The 13,422-nt window shown below is 38.0% G+C and overlaps 1 protein-coding gene across 2 annotated transcripts in view; it reads left to right on the top strand.

Moving 5' to 3' along the window:
- Positions 1-13,422, top strand: part of RCBTB2 (RCC1 and BTB domain containing protein 2) — a 43,972-nt gene that overhangs the window by 14,215 nt on the left and 16,335 nt on the right. The window contains exons 4-11 of one of the 2 annotated variants that reach the window (XM_030465895.1): positions 1,135-1,209; positions 1,643-1,801; positions 2,275-2,425; positions 4,485-4,651; positions 6,061-6,219; positions 8,182-8,289; positions 10,241-10,383; positions 12,134-12,324. In XM_030465895.1, the coding sequence (XP_030321755.1) occupies positions 1,676-1,801; positions 2,275-2,425; positions 4,485-4,651; positions 6,061-6,219; positions 8,182-8,289; positions 10,241-10,383; positions 12,134-12,324 (1,045 nt within the window). In that variant the 5' untranslated portion in view covers positions 1,135-1,209; positions 1,643-1,675. The remainder of the gene's footprint in view (positions 1-1,134; positions 1,210-1,642; positions 1,802-2,274; positions 2,426-4,484; positions 4,652-6,060; positions 6,220-8,181; positions 8,290-10,240; positions 10,384-12,133; positions 12,325-13,422) is intronic. The other variant, XM_030465886.1, reaches the window with a different exon arrangement.

Raw genomic sequence — 13,422 nt, 5'->3', positions numbered from 1 at the left:
AGGAAAAAATTATTCAACGTATACAAATATTAAAAAAAAGGTACCACATTCTTCTCCCTCTTCCCCCAGTAAAGCTCACATCCCCAGTGAGGTTGCAGGGCAGCCCTGGGAAAGTCCAGGCTGGACTCCTGGCGTCAGCAGCAGTTGGGAGCTGGAGGCAGGAACACACAGATTCAGGATGGCACAGATCAGGACCGCAGGCAGAACAACAGACAGAATCCTTCCAGGATGCTGAAGGAAACAGGAACAGGCAAAGAAGGGGCGAAGGGAAGGGTGAAGAGGAAGGTGCTTGACCCTCATGATCCCTCAAATTTATTTGGAGTATGATGCATATGTGATGGAATGCTCTGTTTGGACAATTTTGGGCACCTGTCTTGTCTGCCCCTCACTAAAGGAGGGTGCAGGTGTGACCCCTTTACTCCTTTTCTCTTTCCAGAGCATAAGATGTTCCTCAGAACTGAGCAGTGGCCTTGGTTCTGCAGACCATTCTCTTGCCACAGCTATAACCATTATCAGTCTTAGAAGCAGACACTGACTGAGAAACTTGCTGTTAATTTCAGCAAGTACAGCTACTTATAGAGACTTTGCTGAAAGCAACATTACAAGACAGAAAATAAGCTCTATCCTGGCCCAAACCGGGACAGTGTCATAGAGGATTTGCTAGGACTAGCTTGGATATGCTTGCTTGCTGTGTTATTTCATAACAAAAATGTCTGATTGTCCAGCTGCCTACTGCCAAATGGGTTGTGTCAGCAGAATCTTAACTTCCCTTTCACTTGCAAATTTGGCTGAAATTGTTCATCTACTTGGTGTGAGGGAATTGGGAAAGAACTAGTGTGATCAAACTCATAGCTTCTATGAAGGTGACAAGCCTTCCTTTCCCTTTCTGAGAAGCATATTATAAAGAAATATGTCATTAAATGCTATTTAAAGATAAAGAGTTTATTTCTACAGTTTCAAATGTTATCTGCGTTTCTGTGTACATTTTTTCATAGTAAGTGATACTAATGAAAAAAGAAATATCCTTACGACTGACAATTCCAAACTAAAATATATTCATATCTTTTTTTCAGTTGGAGGTAGAAAAAGTTATGTTCAATTCAATTTTTTCTTTTATTATATGTCTACTTACAGAAAATGCAAATATTCTTAGGAAGTTCTCAAAGATTCAACAATTGTTGAAACACAAATGTGTATATTTTTTCCAAGGTAAGTGTATTCTTGGGCAGATTTTTTTATGGTTTCTCCTTCTAACAATAATTTTAGCACCAGAGGAAAAGACACAAATTATTTTCAAATTTTGAATATACACTTAACATTTTGTCCTAGAACTCCTGTACATTGAACAATATAAGCTCAGAGTCATATTGTATAGATACTATGAAAATACAGTCTTACCACTGAACTTCTTATAGGGCACTTTTCTCAATGCATGTAGATTCTTTCTTTCTGGATCATGGCATATTTTATTTGTTTATTTTAATGGCTTATCTGCAAGTATTGTTCTATAATTAAAATACCAGTCTGTAGTTGAAAAAGGAGGTTATGGTGCTTCTCTGAATTTTTCCTCTTCACTGTGCAAAGATCTGGATGTTTCTTTCTGTCTAGGTACTTGATTTATTTTTTTTTTTAATAATGTCAGGTCCTGGAGGCAACATTATTGTCAGCCCTGAAGATGTTAGATGTTGGGAAATGGCCAATTTTTTCTCTCTGTTCCCAAGAAGAGCTCAAGTTAATTCGTCAAGCCTGTGTATTTGGCAGTGCTGGTAATGAAGTGCTCTATGCTACTGAAAATGATGAGGTAATTGTCCAAGAGTGGGTATGAACATGACCTCTTTAGTCATTTATGTATTGAGTTATTCTGGAAGCCAGTACTATGATAGTATACCTAGAAAAATTGCATATAAAAATGACTGATAATTTTGATGGCTACTAAAATGTTTTCAATTCAAATAAATGTCTTACTACTGCAGTCAGGATAAAGAGAAGATGGAGTTAGGCATTTCTTGAAGGTGCAGGGTGGCTGCATGAGAGGCAATGGATACAAGCTGGAAGATGGAAAATTTTGATTCAGTATTAGGAAAAAAATTACCATGAGTGGTTATATCCTGGAGGGTTGTGAGATCTTGAACACCTTGGGGACTGCTCAAGACTCATATGGACATGGCCTTGGTCAACTGGTCTATTTAGACCTGTGTTGAGCAGGGGTTTGGACTGGCTGACCTTTGGAGGAGGTCTTCTATTCCAACCTAATTTATGATTCTTTTGAAACAGGTTTTTGTGCTTGGCATGAACTGCAGTGGGTGTTTAGGAACTGGTGACATGCAGAGCACCATTGAACCAAGGAGGTTAGATTCTCTGTGTGGCAAAAAGATTGCCTGCCTGAGTTATGGAAGTGGCCCTCATGTTGTTCTTGCTACAGAAGGTAAAGTATGATCTACATTTTCAGATAGTCCACTTTTATTAATCCAGCAGGTGTGAAAGGTCTGTGCTGTGACCTTACAAGAAAGAATTGGTATAGACATTCTGGGCTATCGAATCAAACATATTTTCACTGGTGAACATGACTTGTCTCAAAAAAATCTCAATCTCTCGTTGGAATGTGCTACTATTTTTGGAAATTATTTTTTTTAACCTTGTGCTTAACTTTGGAACTTCTAATTGCTTTTGAAATGTATTAGTGCTTATGTTATGGCCATATGTTCTTGTGCCAGCATTGTTCTTCAGCTGAAATGCATCCTTTCCCTCCTGTACCTACTTTTGAATGTGCTTTAAAAGACCAGTTGTATTGACTCTCAAACTTTACTTTTCTGTTGTCTCATTAACACTCCATTTTCCATATCATGCTAGTGGCCCTTCTGTTGTTGATTAATACATGATTCTTGAAGACAAATTACTAATACTGTGTTTCCAGTAAGGGTCTGTTAAAGTTTGACTGATGATGTTAACATTTGTCTCTCTACATTAATAAGAAATCTTTGGCTAGTCTAGATTAGCTGTCTAAAGTTAGGTGAGGGGAACTGTGTTGTAAATGTGGGACTGTTTTTATATTAAATTGCATTCCACCATTCTTCAGTCTTGAGGGTAGACCCTTCTGGATGCTTTTTATGTTTGTGTCTGTATTCTCCTGAGCTTTGTTGCTGGCAGATCTCACTTTAATGCTCATTCTCCTTACCCAGTTGATGAACTGAAGTATTACAAAAGCACAGGTCCAGAGCTGATCTTTGATGATTTTTACTCATAACTCCATTTGCACGAATAACTGGCATTCAGCACATCCTCTTTTAACCTACCTTTCAGACAGCAGATGTGTACTTCACAATTCTTGTGTTTATTACTGTGATTTCCAGTTTGCATTATATGTCTCTGTGTGGCTGTTTGACCTGTTTACTGAAATTTGTAATCTCATGTTGGTGAAATGAAGAGAGGGTCGTTTGCTTTAGACAGAATAAAGTCACTAGGTTTATCTTCCTCTTGTAGAAAAATATTGATCTAGTGTAGCACACTTTGCCTTTTTAGTTCTGAGAGCACCTTTCTTAAGGATAAGGAGTTCAGTGATCTCTTTAAAAGTCTGATGGAGTTATTTGTCAGCCTTTGCAATAATGGTGTCTTTAAGGTTTAGAATATTATGATGATGATGATGATGATGATGATGATAGACAAGAGCAGTGTAGGACATCTATTCTTCAAGTCCTGCACTACTATAACTAAGGGAACATTTGATTTAAAACAGATGAAAGAGACTGAGTGTGAAAAGGTGTTACCTTCATGGGTAATGGGCCAATATATATACATTGAATAGAATCAGGAGTACCTGGTAATATCTGTACTCCAGTGATTGAAAGTGCTTGGGAACTGCCAAAAAGGGACCAGGCTCATGTTTCTCTAACACAGCAGCTTTTTTCTATTGCCAGCTGGAGAAAGAATTTTGCCCCAGGTGGACCATTGTTCTAGCCAATCATACTTTCCTTGCATTCTTAATTTTACCAGCAAGTTTCTCCAAATACAGTGTGTTTAAATAATAATTAAATAATAGTTGTGTTTATTAATAAGTAATAATAAGTTTTTCTTACAAGTATCTTCATGTATATTGGAAAGGAATGAAAGCTTTTTATTTGAATTTCCCAAAGAGGGAAATTCACAGGCAAGCAATTTTGATTGATTTTCAGTAACAAAGACATTGAAATGGAGACTCCTGACTGCCATTTCATCCTTTTCTCTTCTATATTGCTTCTAGCTGTATGACTGTCTTTATTAAGATTGCATTGGTACTATGTTCTTGGATTTGTGGTCAACACTATGAGAAGAAGGCAGCATTGGTATGTCCATGGCCTTAAGAGCCCCAAAGGGTATATAAATGTATATATGTATATACTTGAATATACTGTTAATGAATGTGACTTTTCAGTTTGTAATTTTATATTGTGGATTTATTGGAAATATAGAGATTGTAAAGCAGCTTTTTATGTTTTTTTTTTTTATAGAAGGAGAAGTGTATACATGGGGTCATAATGCTTATAGTCAGTTGGGCAATGGTACAACAAATCACGGTTTCATTCCCTGTCAAGTCTCTACTAACTTGGTGAACAAGAAAGTCATTGAAGTTGCCTGTGGTTCTCATCATTCTATGGTGTTAACATCTGATGGAGAGGTGAGAATACTTGGAGTAAATCTCTTAATGAAGTTACAAACGTGAGAAACAAGAAAACATTCTGCACCTAGAGCATTAGACCTTACTTCTTGCTGGCCTCACAGTGCTCCTGCAGCACAACTGTTTTATAAAAATGAGAATTCTGTTAGGATCTGGCTGCTTCGAAGTGCATGCAGAATAGTTATCATAGAATCATAGAATCATAGAATCGACTGGGTTGGAAGGGACCTCAGAGATCATCAAGTCCAACCCTTGATCCACTACCGCTGCAGTTACCAGCCCATGGCACTGAGTGCCACATCCAGTCTCTTTTTAAATATCTCCAGGGATGGAGAATCCACTACTTCCCTGGGCAGCCCATTCCAATGTCTGATCACCCTCTCCGTAAAGAATTTCTTTCTAATATCCAACCTAAACCTCCCCTGGCACAACTTCAGCCTAAAGAAGAGGCGGCTCAGGGGAGACCTCATCGCTCTCTACAACTACCTGAAAGGAGGGTGTAGCCAGGTGGGGGTTGGGCTCTTTTACCAAACGACTTTCAACAAGACAAGAGGGCGTGGACTTAAGTTGTGCCAGGGGAAGTTTAGGTTAGATATTAGAAAGAATTTCTTTACGGAAAGAGTGATCCGTCATTGGAATGGGCTGCCCACTGAAGTGGTGGATTCTCCGTCCCTGGAGATATTTAAGAAGAGACTGGATGTGGCACTCAGTGCCATGGTCTAGCAACCGCAACGGTGGTTCAAGGGTTGGACTCGATGATCTCTGAGGTCCCTTCCAACCCAGCCAATTCTATGATTCTATGATTCTATGAACTTAAGACCGTGCCCTCTTGTCTTGCTGAGAGTTGCCTGGGAAAAGAGACCAACCCCCCCCTGGCTACCCCCTCCTTTCAGGCAGTTGGAGAGAGTAGTGATTTTTGTGTTACATCTGCTAATAATAAGAATTTTTAATTTTGTCAGAGAGGGCAGCCAATTCCTTCCTATGCTATACTTTATTGTAAATGCATAATGGTGTTACAGCTGACATTAATATAAATGACACTCATGTAAGGAGTCCTACTCACCAAAGTAAAAGTTTTTTGTCATTTACTTTGAGGTGCCAATTGTGTCTAATTAGGCAGACTACTTTCGTTCTGGAAAGCAAACAATTAATTCCTTCAGCACTAATGCAACTGTCATGTTGCCTCTTATCTTCGCATGGAAAATAATGAAATATATAAATTTTATAAGTAGCATATTTTATAGAAATAGTTAAATTGGAAACCTGTGTATCTGCCTAGATCTGTAAGAGAAAGCACCCACTTGAATTCAAAATGTAATTATTTATATGCTTAACTTCTTTGTCTCTTGAATATATGCTTTGAACTCTATGTTACAGTACCTCCTTTTATGACAATTCTCTTACAACAGGTATACACATGGGGTTATAATAACTCTGGACAAGTTGGATCTGGTTCAACAGCTAATCAGCCAATTCCTCGAAGAGTTACCAGCTGCCTACAAAATAAAATAGTAGTTAATATAGCTTGTGGACAGATGTGCTCCATGGCTGTAGTGGAAAATGGAGAGGTAAGAAACTTAGAGTGAATTTTATCACAGAGTTTTATTTTATGTACTATCGTGGTTTGGAGATGTTTTCAAAGCTGTCAGTAATGAGAAAATAAAGTATACTCAGAAAAGAAAGTATACTCAGAAATATATATAAAATATATAATATTATATATATAATATATAATATTATATATATAATATATATTTATATAATATATAAATATATACCTTTACAGACTCCCTCAAATCTACCTGCTTGCTCTGTTTGTAAAAACCTTTGTAATAAATTGCCTTGCACATTCTGACACACTTAAGCACATCTCCCAGTCCATGCTGATTATGGTTTCTTTTTCAGAAAGGGGGTGGTGTGAAACAGGGAAAATTGTTCTCTAACATTTTGTTTATGGCTTTTTGGTTTATGAGATTCCTCAAATTTAGCAGCTGATGCTTTGTATCAGCTACTGAACTTGGTTTTCAGTTGAAGGTTTTCAAGCATCAAATTTCAAATTTTCTCAAAAATATAGTTCTGAAGTAAATATACAATTGTGAAGGCCAGAAGATTTTTACAAATTCCGTGATTAAATCATATTGAAACTATATACCTATAATTAGCATTTAATTCTAGCTTCACTTTCTCATATGTAAAAATAACTGGGTTTGTATCATCCATATTGTGATTTTTAGGGCTGGTATTTTATTCTAGCAAAAATAAAATTGCTGATTAATACATTATCTCACTGCTGTATTTAGCAGTCCTAGAAAAATAAATCATTGTGTATACTAAAATCTTAAGTATCAAGAATGTGAGAATAATCAGTGAATGCTGTTTTAACTTTCAGTGTTCATATATGCATGCTTTATTTCAAGAGAAAACAGAAAATAAAAGTGTATTAAATATATTTGTTCTACTGCAGCACTACTTGAATCCCTCTCATACTTTTAAAAATCATTGCAAAGATAAGGAGAGGTTGTAGTGTACTTATTTTCAGTTATGAGTTGAAGATTTTGGGCAGCTTACATCCTCTCTATCTCCATTACTCCAGGCATTTCAGCTTAGACCTAAGTAGCTATTGACTGTTTGTGGTAAAACATATTGAAATTACTGAAATTATCAGAGCTCAGTATTTTCCCCTAAATTCCAGCATAAAGCTGTTAACAGCCTCCTCAACTGTTGTGAATAACTTGCAGCTTAGTGTGTTTTCTGTTAGAGGATTTTTGAGTGAGAAATTAGCTCTTTGGAAAAGTATTCATGCTGAATTTGCTCTGTGCTGGGAAACAGCCATATGAATCACATGTTTTCTACTCCTCATACTAAAATATTGTAGTCTTACATCATCTAACCCTTAAAGAGCAACATGAGTATGGAGGTTTAGAATTTGAGATGACAAATGGCAGCTGATGTTTTCAAAACAGAAGAAGCATCCAAAATTTGCAGTGCAGAAAAACATATGCAAATGTGTGTGTATATATATATGTGTGTATATATGTACATTTATATGGGTGTGTATACTGTATATTTGTGTGTATCCACGTATAAATTATGGATCTTAAGATGTGGGGATAGGAAATATTGAAGCAAATTATCACAGAATCATAGTATGGATTGGGTTGGAAGGGATCATCTGGTTCCAACCCCACTGCATGGGCAGGGACATCTCCCACCAGATCAGGATGCTCAAGGTCCCATCTAACCTGGCCTTGAACACTTCCAGGGAGGGGACAGCCACAGCTTCCCTGGGCAACCTGTGTCAATGCCTCACAGGAAAGAATTTTCTCCCCATGTCCAACCTAAATCTCCCCTCTTCAAGTTTTAAACCATTTCCCCTTGTCCTCTCGCCACGCACCCGTGTAAAAAGCCCAGCCCCAGCTTTCTTTTATTTTTATGATTTTTATTTGTATTCTTAGTCTGAAGTAGTTCTGTTGCTTTCCAAAGAAGTAGCTGGGAGTAAACAGTTAAAATCCCTCTCTCTGTTTTTTAAGGTCTACGTCTGGGGTTACAATGGCAATGGTCAGCTGGGACTGGGCAGCAGTGGCAACCAACCAACCCCGTGCCGAATAGCTGCTCTGCAGGGCATTCGTGTGCAGAGGGTATGTGTGTGGTGCTCCATGTCAAACCCTTTGGGAACAACTGAAAATATGCCAAGGCATGTTCTGTGTTTATAACAGATAGTTTTTCATCTCTTGGTTTCAAGTGGCATTTATAAGAATAAAAAAATGTGTCTTACAATAGACCTCTGCCACCATGGGGGAAGCTGTGATCCTCCGGAGTTCAGTGGGAATGTTGCCACTGACTTCAGTGAGATCAGGATTTTACTTAAGGAGGACTAGGGAATTAGAAATGTTTGGTCTTTTTTTTTTTTTTTTTTTTTTGGTCTTTGACACTTAGCTAAAAAAAAGCAACCCACAAACTAGTATTTCAGTAAATAAGAAAGTCTTCTTAGACTGCCTCATTTTTCATTAACCCTCTGTCATCTTTTCTGGGTGAGTGCTGCAATTCAGCATTTTGTCTTTCAATCAGGCTGAGTGTCACTTTTAGAATTGCACTCCAGCCACAGTGATTAACCAGTGTTTGGAGACTGAACAAGTTTCCTCCAACTGCTTTTGATCAACAGTTGGTATGATTCCATGGCTGGGTGATTATTAAACATTACCAGATAACTGGGTAGCCATCAGCCTTAACTGGAAAACTGGTGACTTTTTTTGACTGTTAAGAAATATTAAAAGTAACTGCAGAACTACTTAAAAGTTTTTAATTTATTTGTCCAAAATAGAGGTTACTCTCAGGGAAGTGACACATCCTGCTAGAAAGCAGTGGTTTTGTAAACTAGTGAAAATTTACAAGAGGGTTTTAAATTTTGTATCCTACTTATTACATTTACTCATGAAAGTTAAGGATTTTTTAAAATCTTTAAAAAGAAACTCATTTAATTACATAGTTTTACATTCATTTTCTTGGCTGGTAGCAATTACTATTGGAGACTAATGTAATAAAGTGAATAATTCTCCTCTGTATTTATTCTCCTGTTCAGAGAGTATGAGTGCTCCAGTAAGTCTAACTGAGATGATATTTCCATCCACTTGATTTCAATTAATACCAAGTTGTAGCCCTCCTGTCAGTAAATAACTTACAGATTTATTTCATTTAAAGGTCATCACATGCTTCATGGATGACAGTGGACTCCATATACTTATCTTATATGTGCTTTGCAGATCATATAAAGATACATGAGCTAGATTTGAACAACACACATTGGTTATTGATAGGTTACATTAATTCATGCAGAGCAAGACTATTGCTGCTAATTTTCCCACTGTGTATGTGGGGCATGTGGCCATTTGGACAACTTAACCTGTGAGGTACCTGAGGAGGCATCTCAGGAGAACCAAGTGGGTTTCCACATGAGGGTATGAGCTGACACAGTTGTGTGCTGCCATCAGGATGGAAAGTTTCATCTCTTCCCCCCCTTTCCTGGCTGGCTGCTCCTGTTGCTTACCTTGTGTGGGCACTGGTGATCCTCACGCCCAGATGTGGAGAGTTTCCTTCCAGTGGTGTGAGTTATCTCAGCAAGGGTCTGGTCAGCTCTGGAACTGGCACAGGGAGGGGGAAGTTTTGTGTGGCTGGCAGCTGAGGAGGAGAGGAGCAGATAGGGAGAACTCTCCTGTTTTCACAGCTCTTCACCTTGGAGCAGTTGCCCACAGAGTAAGGTCAGTGCAAGACTTATCTGCCTTTTTCTGCATTTTTTCTGCATACTGTCTGTATTTTTTATACAGCTTTCCTTTTTTCTCAGTCTCCAGCAATTCTTTTGCTGTATTCTTCAGATTATCAGGCAGGATTCCTCACTGAGATACTTTTTTTTCCTCAAAGTCACCTCATCTACTTTGCTTCTTTTAAAAATAAACTTACCTGTATTTGCAGTTTTTGTAATTTTTACACTGGTATAGACATAATGACATTAATGTATGGCATAACATGTATCTGTCTGTATTAACTTACTGTTACATAAAAATGAGATTTTTTTCTTTTTATTATTCCTTGTAGGTTGCCTGTGGCTATGCACATACCTTAGTGCTAACAGATGAAGGTCAGATTTATGCCTGGGGAGCCAATTCATATGGCCAGTTAGGTACTGGTAATAAAAGTAACCAGTCTTACCCTACAACAGTTATTGTGGATAAGGACAGGTAATACTTACAGTTTAGCAGTCAGATATTAGTTGGCATTCTCTCAAAAAAGCTGCAGAGAATTATGGTGGTTTTAATCTATGTTTTTGGAAGAAATAGCCTTTAATTTTTTGTACTGTTTCTTCTGCTAAATTTGGTCAGATTTGTCTGACATACAAAATCAGTGCATTAATGTTTGGTTTTTACTGAAAGTGCTTGAATCTGCCCCATTACCATCCTTGTGAAAGAGAAGCTGAATGTTCTGAGCCCAAATGTCCTATTTTCTGCTCTCATTGTAGTTTATCCTCCTTAAGAGCAGTTTCTCTTCAGTGATGTAGTTTCATCATTTGAAGTCAATGCTGAAAGCTTTATTGTCTCAATATAAATTATATTTTAATATGTTACTTTTTAAAAGTATACATCAAAAATGTGAAGAGTGGGCTGTGTTTGTCCTTTCTGCTCTTCGATCTGGCTCATAATCCAAGACAGAGAGAAAAAAGGAGTTCTTCCTTGGTATTGTTGCCTGAAAATCAAACTTAGCTTTTCACAAGTTAAATGTTTTCCTGCAACTCCTTGATGGTTACTGGTGCAGTTGTTTCTATTGCTGACTAAAAGCCATGTATATATGTGGCCAGAAATTTGATCCTGTTATTTTTCCTTCTGTTCCTTACTATTGAGGTCTTGATTTTAGCCTCCTCCTGCAAACAATAAGACAGCTCCTCCCCAGTGATGAGACGTGGCCTGATTTTGAATGTTGCTATCTTTATGTTTCAGATGTAACTGATTTTTTTCCCAGATGCTTTGGCTGTTTTAAATGTTACCACATTTTAACACAGTTTTAGTGCTGTACGCTGCCTTTCCCTTTTGTTGGCCAGGATCTGCATTCCTGGTGTCATGGGGAATATTACCTCACTAAAGCCTGCAAGATTTGGACATACAGCTTTAAACAAGTTGTTTCCCAGCTATTTTCCCCAGGCAGCTGGGAAAACAAGTAAACAAGCAGTAGTTCAGACTGCAAAACAGTGGATTGCATAATGTGCACAATGGGAGTTTTGAAATTCTGAATCAACTTTGGGATTAATGAGATAGCCTAGCATGGCTCAAATACATTTAGAAACAGCTCTGAGTGCAGTTTGGTTCTAGTTTTTAATTTTCAAAATGAAAGTCCATGAAGCATCATGATAGCATGAGTAACAACACTTCAGTATTTTAATTAAAAGAAGTATATTTAAGTGATTGTTTATAATTGTTACCAAGAAGCAAGGATGAAAAAGTTTTCATTAACGTTCAGTTGTAAGCCAAAATGCAAATTGTATTTTTTTTAAACACCTCCTCATCTCCTTTTTCATAATTTCCAAATACTCCTTCTCTACAGCCACTCACCTCACTGCCCAGCACCACCAAGGACTTTCAGAGACTTAAAACTCAGCATAACTTTGTTTGAGGGAGTTGGGGGTATCAGTGGAGCATGTGCTGCAGCATATACACTGCTCTGCTGCACCTGTGTCTCCTCACTCCCAAGATGCTTTATCACTGAGAGACTTTCTGGATGCCAGCTATTTGATGAAACCTCAATAATCTCTTTAAATTTTCTACGTATGACAGGAAAACATTCTTTTGATTGGAGGTGCATGCATGCTTACAAATATGTTTTGCATCAGGGAAAGAGGGGTCATAGTGAGCTGCTTCACCGCATTTCGTTCTTAGGAGAGTGACCTGCTTTTTTTTTCCCTTTTCTTTTCTTTTTTCTTTTGTTTGCTTGTAAATTCAGAGTTATAGAGATTGCAGCCTGCCACTCTGCTCACACCTCGGCTGCCAAGACCCAGAGTGGGCAGGTGTACATGTGGGGCCAGTGCCGTGGGCAGTCAGTGATCCTTCCCCACCTCACTCACTTTGCCTGCACTGATGATGTCTTTGCTTGCTTTGCTACCCCTGCTGTTATGTGGCGCCTTCTGTCAGTAGGTGAGCTGAAATATTTTTTGCTTTGACATCTTCTAAATGGAGCCATTAGGGCATAAAGCATGTATCTGAAGCCTGAGCTTAGTTTCATGCAGAAATTTATACTGGGAAGCTCAGTCGTAATCACACGTGTGTAAATGGTAATATGGAACTGTAAAAATGATTAAGACAGTTGTCTGATTTGTTATTATTATTTATTATTTCTGTGGGGAAATGCCTTGGTGTTGGGGAGGGTCTTTTTGTAGTGTAACCAGTGAATGTTACTGCACCATGGCCATGGCTTAAGAAGCTGAGTTTGAATTGGAAGGCTTCAGGGAGCCATGCAGAACATTTAGGAACCCTGAAGTTTTCTTAGTTTTCTTTGATGTCCTTCAGTAGGGTGTTGAGAATCGAAGGAGCCAACTTCTCATGTTTAGAATTGGCCACAGGTATTTAGAGTCTCATCACAAGTGATCATGACCTGGGATTCTGAAGAGACAGGCTGCTGGATCTCAAATATTTGGCTAATATTAAGGTCTGTCTTGCTGGCCTTGGCTGTGAAGAGTTAAGTACATAGCATTGTCTAACAGAGAGCTCATTCTCCAGCTCTAAATTAAATTTCATATTGGTTGCTAATAAAATTACTGATTTTGCTGACCTAATCAAAGATGAGACTCTTGGGGTTGTCTCTAGGTGTCATATGGGAGATGAAGCTAAAAGGTGCAACAATTTGTTAACATGTAATTTGAAGGGTACAGAGTCCATCATGCTTCCTTTCCACTCTGGTACTGCCTTTGTGATTGCTTTTGTGTTGCTGTTATGCTTTTGTCTGACAATTGTAGAATACTCTTTGCTCCCTTGGTAAACTCTGGATGCCAAGGTAAGGAAATTCTGTTAACAGTACTCATATTTCAGCTTAGAGAGACTAAACTAGAGGATTAAATAGAGAATCCTGTTCACAGGAAGCTGTTTGCCAAAATTCATATTTTAGAGCATAGTCTGAAGTCCCCTTTTTTCTCTATATTGAGATGTGCTTTCTAGGGTGGCTTGTTCAAAACTAAGACACATGCCTAACTACTGGGGAAATTCTTAATATTCTTCATATTTGCCTACTAATAATTA

Source organism: Calypte anna, chromosome 1 (genome assembly GCF_003957555.1).
Source record: "Calypte anna isolate BGI_N300 chromosome 1, bCalAnn1_v1.p, whole genome shotgun sequence".
Lineage (NCBI taxonomy): Eukaryota > Metazoa > Chordata > Aves > Apodiformes > Trochilidae > Calypte > Calypte anna.
This window is presented reverse-complemented; position numbering and strand designations above follow the sequence as displayed.